General features: G+C 38.5%; 2 protein-coding genes across 3 annotated transcripts; one reads left to right on the forward strand and one right to left on the reverse strand.

Annotated features, from left to right (window-relative positions):
* Positions 1-1,633: 1,633 nt before the first annotated feature.
* On the reverse strand, positions 1,634-7,242 carry LOC112289212 (uncharacterized). Of its 2 annotated transcripts, XM_024534240.3 has the most exons (6): positions 6,878-7,242; positions 6,319-6,441; positions 4,136-6,122; positions 3,830-3,987; positions 3,250-3,636; positions 1,634-3,099 (listed from the first exon to the last, which is right to left on the reverse strand). In XM_024534240.3, exons 3-6 carry the CDS (start codon positions 5,553-5,555, stop codon positions 2,530-2,532), a joined length of 2,535 nt encoding a protein of 844 aa, XP_024390008.1. In that variant the 5' UTR covers positions 5,556-6,122; positions 6,319-6,441; positions 6,878-7,242; the 3' UTR covers positions 1,634-2,529. The 2 variants fall into 2 exon arrangements, with proteins under 2 accessions (XP_024390008.1, XP_024390007.1); XM_024534239.3 differs by having other exon boundaries at positions 4,136-6,441.
* Positions 7,243-7,658: 416 nt separating this feature from the next.
* LOC112289460 (uncharacterized) lies at positions 7,659-9,295 on the forward strand. The gene is made up of 2 exons (XM_024534699.3): positions 7,659-8,765; positions 8,903-9,295. The coding sequence occupies exons 1-2, from the start codon at positions 8,510-8,512 to the stop codon at positions 9,019-9,021; spliced, it is 375 nt and encodes a 124-aa protein (XP_024390467.1). The 5' UTR covers positions 7,659-8,509; the 3' UTR covers positions 9,022-9,295.
* The last annotated feature ends 5,275 nt before the right edge of the window (positions 9,296-14,570 follow it).

Raw genomic sequence — 14,570 nt, forward strand, 5'->3', positions numbered from 1 at the left:
TTATTTTATTTCATTGAATGAGAATTGAGTGATGAAGATGGTAATATTTAAGAGAGGAGCATCAGAAGTTGCGTATAATCTTTACCATATATCCCTCTCTTCAAGGCCTCTTAGATTGAAAAAAAAAAAAAAAAAAAAAAAAAAAAAGGTTTAAAATCAAGCTCAATCCAAGTGAAACAATCAACAAATAGTAGACTAAAATTAACCCTCTGTTTGCGAAGTATAAGTAGTATCGATATTATTTTATAAAGTAATAATTTTAATTTATATATATATATATATATATATATAGAGAGAGAGAGAGAGAGAGAGATTATTATCCAATTTATTTCTGCATCACATATAGTTTTTTCAAAATAAAAACAACAAATCCAAAATATATTCTTAAAAATATCTTTTAACAATACATTCACTGTTAAATATTGCTGAAAATCAAAAACATTGGACTGTGAAATAATTTTGTTATTGTTTATATTTGAGAGGGTTGATTTTTTCATAATGTAAATGTGAAAACAACAACAATACTTCCACGCTTCATTGGTCTTTAAATAATGGTTCAAAGGTTTAAACAAAGAGATTGTACTGTTGCTAAAGTTATTCTTTTTTATATTCAAAAAACAAGTCGTTAAAAGATCATCAACTTCCAGGCATAAAATCTCTTGCCAAATTTTATTAAGCAGTATATCCAACAAATTACTTATTTTATACAGAATAATACCACAATTATACCAAGATAATAAAGGTGTCAAAAGATTTTAACTCTCTTGTTGGTGGATAAATTGTAGAATGTTTTAGCCTATCGTACCATTCATTGTTTCTGAAATCATTATACATTCAATGTAAGCAAATACATTAATAATTATCATGTAAAGGACCTACTTGAGAAAATTTCATTACATTCTTGGTAATTTGTAATTCTATCAACATAAAATATTTAAACTAAAATTGTTGCAAACAACTACATTAAAGTATTGATTCACCCTATTCATATACACATGATTCTAAGTTAAACAGCAAGTTCTCATGTAACCAGAACTTTTTATTTATATGAGTTATGTTTTTTAAAAAAAGATCTATCTACAAAAACAAATAGATACATAAACAAGTAAGAACCAAAAGAAGAACATGTAAACTAGATGATTGTTGAATATTAAAGGATAATAGAATTATTGAATGGATAATAGTAGCTTTTGCCACCAATGGAGTTGTCAAAAATAACCAACAGTCATGTTATTTGATTGTGTTATTACAATAACAATAAACTTAGATAAAGTTGAAACTTTTTGACTTACAAATTAAAACAATATCCACTTCAAATACAAAAAAAACGTTGTAAGATATGATTAGACAACACAAACAGAACAGATTACTTTGGCGGTGTAGATAATCTAGAACAGTGATAGAACTGTATACCAAGATTATTATTTTAAACCCACTTAATTAAACAAAAATTGAGTCACGTAATTCTTCAAGTAATATGTCCTCCCACAATTCCCCATGATACCCAATGTCATCCTCCAAAGAACTTCGTTAAAATCTAGGTGGTGATTCATTACTAGTAGATAGGCGATGCAACAAGGTAGAATTTGACACATCTATTAAAAAAAAATGAAGACAAGGTAAACCCGTCACATTAAATAAATAAATAAATAAATAAATTACTAAGAGAAAGGAAAACAAGGCAGGATAAGAGCAGAAAGGACATAAAATACACTGCTAACTAGTTCGGGCTTCTATCTTCTGGTGACTGACGCATGTATAATTCCCCCATTTGTAAGGGATTCTTGTATTCGATCAAATTAACACCCCTCCTTTCAATCGTAATAATCTACCTCCCATCCACAACGTATCCCATGGTCTATCTACTAGTAATGAATCACCACCTTCGTACCACGGTGGAGTATTTAGCGGTTTCAAGCACCAGTTGTGTCCAATTGAGCTGCTGCTGTCAAAATGCACTGTCCGTCGCACTGCACACGCTATCATCAACAAGGAAAGCGAGGAATGGCAGGAAGGTAGCATTCAAACAAACACGAAGTGTGTGGATGGGAACATGCTCATGGGGGCGATCAGAAGCTGCGAGACGGCGGTAGGGAGATGAAAACCATGGCACAAAGCACATGAGAGGAAGCACAGGCCCAACAGGGACTCCATCGCCTTTTATTGCCTCTGCAAGGGGCACGAATATTATCATCACAGAGATCAGCTTCTTTGGCTAGATGGGCTGCTGCTGCTGCTTCAAGAACTATCACTATGTCCTCCCTGCTGCCTTCAAACTCTGACCACTGGGGAATAGCTAGCAGCCAGCGAGCTTGAGGCACAACTGGTGAACAGTCTAGAGAGACTCTCTTCCGGCCTTCACGTGGCCAACTTACAAAGTCTACTTTGAATGAGCTATTCATCAAGTATAATTGGTGATGGTGATGGTGGTGGTGGTGTTGCAAAGGAACAAGCTCCACAGATCGATCGTTCAAGGTTCTAGGGGCCCATTTGCAGTCGTAAGATTGTACAGAGAAGCAAGGATGTTACTCAATACTTCTTTTCTTCTACACTGGCGGCGAAGTGCACCGTTTTGCCGATGGGCACATACTCTCCGCTGTAGCTTAAGGGCTGGTTGTATCGACCTGGTGGCGGAGGCGGAGCCCCAATGAAGCCGCTCATTCCATTGTTAGGAACGGATGGGCGAGGCCTGTTTGTGGGCCGGAAGTCCGAACTTTCCTTGTCGGGATCATACTCGCCACTTTGGAAGGTGGGCTGCGTGAGTACGGGTGGCTTGAGATCGTGCACCGACATTTGACCTGAGGAATTCCCGAGATCAAACTCGCCGCTGCCTTCGGGGATGGGGGGATGCTCCGCGCTTTGGATGACTCCGAGGTTGTTCTGTTGCCGCGACACATTGGTGTTCTGCTTGTGGAATGACCGGAGCCCGGAGTTTGTGCTGTGGTCGCCTGAGTCGAATTGCCCACTGTCGCCTCCGTATCTGTTGGTGCCATATTGGGACTCGCTGCCGTATTGGGAATCGGTGTCCGAGCCCTGCCCCGGTCGCATACCTTGGTAAAGTCCTGCTCGGTCCGAATCACTCTCCAGTGCGCGTACAACCTGGCAGCACAGATAGGCAAAGATAACTTAGCATATTGAAAGTAACGAGAAACAGCCAAACATGAATAACGGAAAGAGCTCTGACTGCATACAAGACACATTCTCAGGAGTGGTAAACTATTCATGCATCGGGTGCAGTCGATCGTCTACCTGTGCCATCCTTGGACGCTTCAAAGCTGAATGTCGCACACATGCGGCTGCGGTTTCAATGACACGAAACATTTCATCCGGGTCGTAGTTGCCATTCAGGTTAGGGTCCACGATGTCCTCCAGGTGGCCATCTTCAAGAATCCGCATCACCACAGGTCTTGCCCATTCTACTAAACTCTCAAACCCTGCCTCTTGATTCATGTCTATGGGTCTCCTTCCAGTTACCAATTCCAGCAATATCACACCGTAGGAGAAGACATCTGATCTATCTGTAAGCTTCCCGCTGGCGGCATACTCTGGGGCCAGATATCCGAAGGTTCCCATTACTCTTGTCGATACGTGGGTGTTGGTGTCGGAGGACAACTTCGCCAACCCAAAATCTGCGACCTGGTACACGCAACAGAGTTCAGACTTCGGCATAAGCATGGTAGAGTACAAGCTGCATGTGCAGAAGTCTTCAACAAGCTATACCTATCAACGGATACTTAAGCAGCCTTGTCACGAGGTTGACATTTAACGTCACGAAAAAAGAAAAAAACAAACAAAAAAACAAACACACTACCATTCAGTTGGTTCTTACCTGGGCTTCAAATTTCTCGTCGAGAAGAATATTGGAGGACTTGATATCCCGATGGATGATCTTAGGGTGGCAATCTTCATGCAGATATGCAAGACCTCGTGCGCATCCAAGACCAATTTTCAGCCTCGTGTTCCAGTCCATGATAGGCATATCAGGATCTGAACAAAAAGACAGATGTTAGATGTCTTACACTAATAATCAAATTGCTGGACAAAAAGCTGCGATATTCTCAACAATGTGGTACAATGCTTCAAGGAAAATAACCGAGAAAAAGCTGTGACTTTTGAGTGCCGAGCGTGCACTTACTGTGCAAGTTATTCTCCAATGTACCATTGGGCACGAACTCGTACACAAGTAGGCGCTGTTGATTCGACACGCAGTACCCAACGAGCGAGACCAAATGGCGATGATGCACCCTGCTGATGACCTCAACTTCGGCTCGAAACTCCCGCTCGCCCTGACCTCCGCTCAGGTTCAACTGCTTCACGGCCACAACTGTCCCGTTCGGCAACGTTCCTTTATACACACGGCCAAACCCACCCTCGCCGAGAAGGTTGTCCTTGGAGAAATTATCGGTCGCAGTCTGCAATTCGCTGTATGTGAAGTAAGACCTGGAGTTGCCCATTTTGTCGGATCCATTTGGGGGCGGAGGTATGTCCGAACCATTGACACTACCCGAATGAATTCCCCACGCATCCGGAGCGTCACTTTTATATTGAGAACTGGTAAGTGGCATAGCAGCACTAGAACCTTTAAACGACAATCCATCCGGGTTTATGTGTCTCCTTCTCTTCCTGCAACAACAAATCAGAAGACAGATTATGACGACAAGGGCCGCAATTCCCCCAGCAGCCCCACCTACAACCAATGAATTATTAGAGACTCCACTTGATGGTGGCGACGGTAGTGCAGAGGATGGTCCAGAATGATTTGTTGAAGGTGGAGGGGTAAAGTCGGGTTGTGTGATTCTCGGAATTACAGCAGGAGCAAGAGAGATTGGAGGCGATCCTCGAGGTGCCGATGCTGGGGGTACTGCTGTCGGTGGCGGAGCAGGTGCTGATGCAGGAGGTGGCGGTGGAGATGATTCTCGGGATGGTGGAGGCGATCCTGAAGGTGGAGGTGGAGGTGGAGGCGATGATTGTGGTGGCGAAGCCGGAGGTGGTGACCATGGGGGCGGAGAATTGGCAGGGGGTGGGGATATGGAGGGAGGAGGGGCAGTACTCGGAGCAGGGGGTGGAAGTACCGGCGGAGGGACTTGGGGTGGCGGTGTCACAATAATGGGAGGTGGAGCTACTGGAGCTGGTTGAGGTGGGGGCGGCAAGATCGGAGGAGGGGATTCGACAGGAGGTGGTACAAATGGTGGGGGCTGAAACGGATCAGGAGGAGGTGAGGTTGGATCAAGAGGTGGTGGAGATGGATTAGGCGGAGGTGATGATTCTGGCGGCAGCAATGGAGGGGGTTGACCTGCAGGATCAGGAGGGGCTGTTGTATCTGGGGGGGGAGCAGGAGGACTATCTGTCCAAGCAGGAGGAAAAGCAGGATTATTTCCATCAAAAGGTGCTTGCGCAGGATTTCCTATAAAAGCTTTTGGACCCTTCGGAGGTTTGATTTTCTCTCCGTCTTGTTTTTTCTTCACTACATATCCAAATGAGCTATCAGTCGGAGCTGGAGGACTCGTTGCAGGTGCCTCAAAGTAAGACCTCGTGCTTAAAAAGGCGCGAACCATTTTCGATGGCCTGTGTGTCTGACCCAGACGATCTATGCAGGGCTTTTAGTATCTCACTGCTCTCACTCTAAACTTGCGGTATCAGGGAACATCTGCGAAAACTGCGGAAGTAACTATGCTCGTCGGTAGATATCTCCTGGGCTCTTGACATTTCCTCGGATGCAAGACCACAGTGTCAGCACGACACTCATAATGAAAACTTTGCCTAAGATGCAGATTAATCCAACTACCTCGATTCCAATCGGCACTGAGAGTGCAACTACTCGGTGGATTCAATCACATTTGATAAAAAAACCACCCCCGAAATCCCTGGTTGTGGAGCTTAAATCCAAGGTAAGATTCCGAATGCTGATGGACATACCCAGTCGAAGTGTCATTCAACACAGAGAAGATTACCAGCGAAACCCATAGGTAGCAACTCATTGCCCTGATCCCTTGTCTACGCAATCCCATTGATGAAGACGAAGCTACTTTGAAACAGCGCAATTCTACCCATGAATAGGTTGGTGACTTAATTAGTGTTCCGCAACTTCTGGTGGCTAGTTTCAGGTTGCTTGGTTTCAAAATCTGCAAATGAATCAAAGAATAAACGTCCTTGCGTCAAGACTCATCCACGGCATTCAGGTGTAGAGACATCTTCATTTCGGAGCATCTCAAGGCTCAAAATTGAGAAATTGTCGGCCCGCGTCGAGTCTTGCTCGTCAAAACTACAAGAGATGACGTGTTGCCTTGAATCTGTGAGAATCGAAGACCAGAGACAAACCTAAATATTCCAGATGCCGACCTCGCCGCTTCATTCTCTTCAACACATACAGTGATGGTGTTGGGTACGGAGTTCACCTTGTCCAGTGACACTGCAAGGGGCTGCGCATTCTCTCACAGAACTCTGCGATTTCACATTCCACCTCCAAGCTTCAGATACTGACTTCAACTTCGGATAACAATGCAATATACTCCAGTAACCAGGTCTAAGTAAAATTTCTCAGCAGGTCCTTTAGCGAAATGCATCGTATGGGACAAAATATATTGGCAAGGTACGAGTAGAGTCTAAGCCTCAATGAGCCTTCAGATAATACGGTCGGACAATGTGAGACGCATGAGACACAAGCTGCCAGCAACACTCCGGACAGTGTAGGACCAATAAGATCTAGGACTCACGGATTCCATCGCGGCCTTACTCGACATCACCAAGTGATCTTTGAGACTCTACATCGCTCAGGTGCGGACCAAAAGATGTAGCGTTTTCCGGATAAAACTTGTAGGAATACTCTATCAACTATTGAATCATGCAGCGGGTTGAAAGGCAAGAAGAGTACACTTACTCATTTGAATCCTCTCACCAAGCTCCGATTGCTCGCCAGATGGATTCAGCACACACTCACTTCACATTCACTGGAAATTCAAATCACAATGTCTCCAAACACTTCGATAGACCAATAACCGCGGCATCACGATTGCTTCGAGACAAGACGGGCATTGACAGATCCACTGCTCCTGCAACATCCGAAGTCCGAAATCCGAGCAAACAGCCCATTGAGCCACAGTCCTTGCTCGTACGTCACCAACCTCGTCATTATGACTCGACTGCCGAGAACTAGGGAGTCCTCGTACATCGAAGAAAACTTGGTGCTTACACCAGCATAACTCCGCGGTTCATGGAGTTGCTGAATCTTCGTTCCACGCAACGCAGCGCGCGCTGCAAATAGCACTGCACCCGGGAGACTAAGGCGGGAACCAACAATGCTACTTTTCGGGCTTAATATGGAAACCGCGTTGGTACCCTAACCCACGTCCTTTCGATAAGCTATCTAAATTTAATACCTCAGATCAAGCCCCACTCGGTTCCGCTCTCTTGCTTCAGCAATTAGTATCCCGAGTTAGCGCATCATGTCATGAGATGATCGGAAATTACCCCTGCCTGAAATTCTTACCGTGGCCAGAAGTTGGCGCAGGAGCAATGTGCAGTTGCCTTCGATCCTGACATTCAGCACAAGTCCGCAATCCATGCCCGATACTACAAGCATGTGTCTTCACCTGGCAGGTGCATTTCGATTGAAACACCGGACGGCCTAATATTATATCTTGATTCATCACTTCCGATGCTGAAGAAGCATCAGATTTGCTACAATTCATTTCTAATGTCTATCTGGAGGAACTGGGTGTTGCCATGGGGCGGTGTGTTGCAGACTTTGATCTGCGGAATGTGCATACGTGTGGCAGGTTCGAAGAGTGCGGTCACTTTCATTCTTCTCTGATCTTCAATGGTGGCTATTAGCGGATTGTGCAAATTTGTACATTGTTGGGCGTTTATCGTTACCAAGGTCTTTGGCGTGCAATAGCGTGTTTGTCTGTATTACATGGTGTTGATCGAAAGAGTCGCATTCACCAGCACGGAAATCTTAAAGAACATGAGGCTTTTCTGTCGCTGGGTAGTTTTGAAGAGAAAGAAAGAATTGCCTTACATTGGATCCATAACGATTTACTGGGTTTTCACTGGGGTGAGCGTAATCTCAATTTCGAGGAGAGTGCATTTCCTAACAACTATCCGCAACTACAATTACAAGGTGGCCGATTCTGGTACTAGTTTGATCGCAAATACTTACTTGGACTTCGAGATCTTCTCCTTCTGTCGCACCTTTTGAAAGACTTTGCACGAATGCCGGAGCGGTGAAGTGCTATTTATTTGTTTCGTGAAGTCAAAGACGTTCCGAAGTCTCAGCCGCAAGGTATTTAGAGCCACCACTTGTTACCCTAATACTTTGCGAAGTTTATGGCGGTATTTGGGCTTGAGGATTTTCTGTGGCGAGCAGAAGAGTGGTTTCTTTATACCCTTGTTGTTGCCCCGCTGCTGTTGTGCCCACCCATCCACCCCCCCCCGCAGCAGGACGGGCGACGACATAACATTCACATGGTAATGCGGTGCGGATCTCAGTGGGATCTATGTCGAAGCCTCAATGGCTGTGATATTGACGACAGAACATTCTGTCAATTGGTCGTCTGAACAACCTGTCTACACGATTAAGTCAGATTCTTATTATTCCAACCAAGCCACAGTCGCTGGGTTTAGGGTTCTGCAATGCACCCCACTCGCTGTAAAACATTGGGCAGAGACTGTAGCAGTTGTTTGGATCAACCTCAAACTGGTTGGTCCCGGAGTTGATGAATGCTACTCGTGGAATTGCGCTCTTATTGCTCGTCACGGTTCTTCAGGTAACTTGCCGACGCTAACGACGAATCAATGTGCACTCTAGTATAGTTCCGCAGAATCCACTCATATGTATGTAATGCTGCCATTAGCCTCTTCAATTCACGTGTTTTTGCGAGGTTGATAAGGACATTCTGTGCAGTGGATTGCAGGAATGCGGTAGTTCAAGCTCAACGGCATCCAACGGCATGTTTTCATATCAGAACACGGTTTCTGCTACTCGTCACTCGCTACTTCAATTGTCGCTCACAACTGATATGAACTGAACTTTCGGTGTCAAGTGATGAGTTGTAGAATCACTTGGTTTTGTTGGTATTTGGTGATTTATCTTGGTTCGCATGAGATATTGAATCGTCATGTCCAATTCGAGATCACTTCTTGTTGGTTTGTTCATGATTTGGTCGCACACTGTTGCTGGAAGTAGAGGTCTGGGACTACTGCTTCTGTTCAGATCGTGCGGATCGTGCAGCTCATGTCTGCGATGGTTCACCTTGTTTGCAATTTAAAAGGACAACTTCCCCACTTCAGACTCTTCTTTCTTCTTTGGTCTCTTGTATCCACTGTCAACCCCAGTTTCAGAACAAGGTTTTTATTGTGCAACTAGTTGTCACACTAATGATCTAGTACATCAGAAAGAGGAAAAAATGTGAGATTTTTGCCAAGGTTTGTGACCTTTGCTCTAAGCTGACTGGACTAATTTATGCCAATTGATCTAATACTCTCCTTTCATTTATGGAGTTGAAAAAGAATTAACTTTAAGTTAAAAGTAGACTTGGAGAAGCATCTAGTTTGCAAAGTTTTTTGTTTTGATTCTTAAATTCCTCCTTGTTACAAGTTGGAGGAAGCTCCAAAGAGATCAATGTCTTTGAGACATGAATTCTAATTGATTTGAGGGGGTGCTTTTGTCAAGATATCAATCTACATTGTGGATTCTAATTTATGTAGTTGGGCTTGAAATATTTTATATTAAAACATGGTTTCTGCTACTCATCATGTACAAAGTCTTACCAAAATGTCAATATTCTTATTAATTTATAAACTATTAATTATAGGTATCCTAACACATTTGAATTAAAAATTTTATTAATTTTATTAGAAAACTAAGGTAACATATAAGACACATGCTCAACATAAGTATATCTACAAACTTACAAAAATTCAACCATAGATCTATTACAAAATACAAAAAAATATTAAAATAGTAAACCTTAATTTATTGCTTAAAACTTGATTGTCAAAATAAAAAATCTTGACTTTAATTAGCTCTCACAATATCATTGCAAATCCAATCCATATACATCTAATAATTAAAAAAATTCTATAAAATCTCTTCTCTAATTCTTCTTTTTGATCTTCTTAAGAATCCTACTATTGCCATAGATGCCCAAATTTTTACCTTAGAATCTAATTCCAACCATGTTTTACAAACAATTCTTTTTAAGTATCAATTTAATTTTTTTCTTAATAAATATTGTTAAAGCCACTTCTAACTTTCATCTAAAAATATTATATGTCTATTCTACTATGTCTTGTCTTATTTATGGCTCTACAAAATAAGTAAAAGTTATTTTTATATAAAAGATAATATAAAACATAAAAATACCTTATTATCTCTAATGTTGTTAGTTAATTTTTTTTTTTAAATCTCAAATAATATTTCAATTAATCTTATATATATATATATATATATATATATTATTAATATAGTTCTTCATCTATTTTTTTACCTTCTACTCATGTTACAAAACAACATTATGTTGATACTTTGAAGATGTATAGAGATTTTAGAAGTAAATAAACTTGATATTCTTAATTAAGTTGTATGTATCTTCTATATATATATATATATATATATATATATATTCTTTGAAATTACTATGTAAAAAAAAATAGACACATTTATTGAATGGATGTAATAAGCATAAAAAATTACAATTGCAAAAAATAGTTGAAGAGACATCATTTTGATGACAATTAAAAAAATATTAAATAGTCAATACAAGATTTCTAAAAATAAACCTTAAATTTTATCTTGCTTGAGGAAAAGAAATTGTGCCATCAAAATTATATTTATAGCAATATAATCACTTGGTACTTACAATTGATCTATTGCTAATAGTATCAATCAATTTCTACATATCATTTTAAATTAAAGAATTATATTATTTATCTATAAACTTGTACCAATAGTAAGTATTATGACTAGAAAAGGCTTCTTATATAATAGTTGATTTAGATAGTTAGATAAAAAAATCATAAGAATTTAAACTTTCATCATAAAATTTTGTCATTTAAAATTTTTTAAATTTAGATATTAAGAAGTTTTTGAAGGAAGATGCTATAGAAAACAAACTTTAGAGGTAGAATGAGACTAATAAAAATGTGTTCAAAGATGATAAAATATCTATAAAAAATAAATAAAATATAAAATATAAAATATAAAATCTTTTAAAAATTAGTATTATTTAGAAAGAATAGACTTGGTATTAATGTCATGGATATACCTATAGTTATTTAAATAATATGAATAAATAGAAGTAGATAAAAGTAGATTGATTGACAATATCTTATGGAAAAGCTTTATAGATGTAGTTTCACATTTATACATGTCTATAAGTGATTGATAGATTAGAAACTTAGCCAACAAGCTAGCCATGTATTACAGGTATTGATAGCTTGTAGTATAAGCTAAAAATGCAACACACTTAAAGAAAACTTGCCTTGTAAGTTAAGACATATGTTTTGCAAATTGAACATGTGTTAGAAGTCTTATAGAACATTGCCATATAGCTTTTGGATAGATAATATATATAAAAGTAAGAGTAAAGCCTTTTTCACTCTTATCAATTCTTTTCTTGCTTCTAGTCTAGTTTCAAGAGTCTTTAATTTTCTAGCCTTTGGCAATAGCTATTCTAATTTCTTATTAAATATATTTAATTTCTTATTTTTAATTTGTCATCTCTCTTTGATTCATTTCTCACTTGTTTATGTATCTTCTTTGAGTTTTTTTCTTTAATAAATTAGCAAGAGTGCTAACTCATTGTTTTTACTTTATTTTTAAAAGTAAGTAGATTATTCTACTTCTATTATTATATTTTAAAGATTATAGACTATCTCCTTTAAACTAATATTTATTTTTTTAATACTAATTTTTTTCTTAAAAAAAGTAGATTATTTTTTTTTGTGGAAATTTTTATTTGATATTAAAAATTATATATTATCTTCTTCATGGATTTATTAAGATTTTTGAAATAGAATGAAAAATCATCAATGCTATATTTGATAGAAATGAGAATAGATTTGTGACTATTGGAGATTTTCATGAGCTTTTTTGATATTCTTAGGATAGAAATTTCATGTATTATTAATGTAAACTATAAAAGTACTATTTTTATGCTTATAGAAGAAGTTCAAAGTCTACACCAAGAAATTCTGCAGTTGAGAGAAGCAAGTACATTGAACTCACAATCAAATCTATAAAGTCTTATTTCTACTAATACAAGAGGTACAAAGATTAGTATGCCAAAGAAGTTAGATGGAATAAGATCAAAATTTCAAAGAATTTTGCAACAAGTCAAGTTCTATCTAACATTGCATCTTTTCTAATACCTTGATGGATTTATTTAAGTTAGATTTATAGGTGCACTTCTATCTAAAAGTGCTCTTTCTTGATTTATACATGTGATAGAAAAGGATTCATGATTCTTTCATAAATTGAATTCATTCCTAAAAGTATTTATGGTCACATTTGGAGAAAGTGATCAAGAAAGAATAGCAAAAACCAAGCTCTTATCTTTACAACAAAGTTCACAATCAACCACCATATATGCTGTTGAATTCCAAAACTTTGCTTGTAATATAGTGTCATGGACATACACATGTAAGCCAATAATTACATGTATAAATAGGTAGAAGTAAGTAAAAGTATGTAAAAGTAAGTCAATTCTATAATATTTATTATGAAGCTTCCTAGAAGCTTCATAGATATTGCTTTGACTTTATAGATGTCTTTAATTGATTTTTTAGATTAGAAACGTGGTCAACAAGTTGGCCATGTGCTACATGTGTTGTTAGCTTGAAGCCCAAGCTAACTATGTCACCCACAGATAAAAAAACTTGCCTTGTAAGTCAAGGCATGTGTCTTACAAAGTCAACACATATTGGAGGTCCAATAGAATATCGCCACATAGCTCCTAATTAGATAGTATATATAAAGACAAAAGTGAAGCCTTCTTCCCTCTTGTCAATTCCTTTCTTGCTTCTAGTCTAGTTTCAAGGGTCTCTAGTTTTCTTGACTTTTGGCAATAGCCATTCGAATTTCTTTCTTAATATAGATATCAAGTTATTCCTATTTTGTCATCTTTCTTTGAAAACAATCTCATTTATTTGTTTTTATCATGTTCTTGTCCTTGACAGATTAACAAGTGTACACTTATAATATCAAAGTTTTGTCTAATCTTAATTTAGAGAGGGATTATCCCTTTCTCTTGATAAGACATAAGCATATTAGAAGTTGCGGATTACCCTCTTCTAAATTGATATTGTCCTTAGTATTTTCTTTGTTCTCAAGTCCTTTTTTCTATTTGTCTTGAGCGATATTAGACATCTTCTCTTTTCTGAGTGTTATCATGGCAAAACTTGCTGAAATGAAGAGTACAATGGCACAAATACAAGAGCAATTGAGGGAGTTAATGCTTGCGATGCATTAACTCAATTTACCACCACAAGGAGCAACAAGATTGGTAGGAAGTAAAGATATAGAAATGATTGGAGCTGCTTCAACATCTGCACCAAATCATATCTCTTTTCCTATGGTGGAATGTCCTTCCAGTGTTAGAAAATCAAGAATTGACCTATCCGAGAAGTTTGATGGCACCAGATTAAAGTTCAGAGGATTTATCAATCATGTACAACTTGTGATTAAACTTCAATCCCAAAGCTATCAATCTCCAGGATCGCAAGTTAGATTCATTGTTACACTTCTTTCAGGTTCACCATTATCATGGTTTTCATCTTTTCATGAATGACGAGATCCAATATTGGATAATCTAGAGGCTTTTTTGGCAGAGTTTCGATCCATGTATGGAGAATATGATGCAATTCGTGTTGCAACCAATAAGATCTATATTTTACGACAAGGCAATCGATCAGTAACATTGTATGCTTCATAATTTTCACAACTTGCAACTGATATCAAGTGGGATGATGCTGCATTTATTAGCCAATTTTTCTATAGATTACAATGTAAGGTAAAAAAATTAATGCTCAACTTATCTGATCTTCAGACATTGAGTTAAGAAATTGACTTTGTTGTAAAGTACAACAATCGTCTTTTTGAATTCCGATCTGAGAACCATATAAGTGGACCTCAACATTACTATAATTCAATGGCAACACCAACATCTCTTCAAGACATACATTCGAAAGTAGAGGATATGCAAATTGATGCGGTATGTTTCAAATCTCTTATTGAGTAAGAAAATATTCATCATCGTCAGGAAGGATTGTGCTTATATTATAGAGAACCTAAGCACACTGCTCAACATTGCCCAAAGAAGCGACGCAATCATAAAATGAAGAGTATGACAATTAAAAAAGATAGCATGTCAAAAAACAAATTTTTCTAGCTACAATAGGGACCGTGAGATTGGAACCTTGTACAATGCCTAGTGAAGGTCCTATCCTCTCCTCAAAACCTTTTCCATATTTTACAATAAATATTATTCTATGACCTAAACATCACAAAGTCTTTTCCTTGCTAGATTCAGGAGCTTGAGCATGTTTTTTAGATGAAGAATTTACTAAAAGAC

The sequence above is a fragment of the Physcomitrium patens genome, chromosome 12 (genome assembly GCF_059467195.1).
Source record: "Physcomitrium patens ecotype Gransden chromosome 12, ASM5946719v1, whole genome shotgun sequence".
Taxonomy (NCBI): Eukaryota; Viridiplantae; Streptophyta; class Bryopsida; order Funariales; family Funariaceae; genus Physcomitrium; species Physcomitrium patens.

Bases quoted from the DNA above. Each gene is read 5' to 3' on its own strand.
- LOC112289460 (XM_024534699.3), top strand. From the start codon at position 8,510: ATGGCTGTGATATTGACGACAGAACATTCTGTCAATTGGTCGTCTGAA. The intron at 8,766-8,902 runs GTAACTTGCCGA...CATTCTGTGCAG, and splicing joins TGCTCGTCACGGTTCTTCAG to TGGATTGCAGGAATGCGGTA.
- LOC112289212 (XM_024534240.3), bottom strand. From the start codon at position 5,555: ATGGTTCGCGCCTTTTTAAGCACGAGGTCTTACTTTGAGGCACCTGCA. The intron at 3,988-4,135 runs GTAAGTGCACGC...CTTTTTGTTCAG, and splicing joins ATTGGAGAATAACTTGCACA to ATCCTGATATGCCTATCATG. The intron at 3,637-3,829 runs GTAAGAACCAAC...TGCGTGTACCAG, and splicing joins ACGAGAAATTTGAAGCCCAG to GTCGCAGATTTTGGGTTGGC.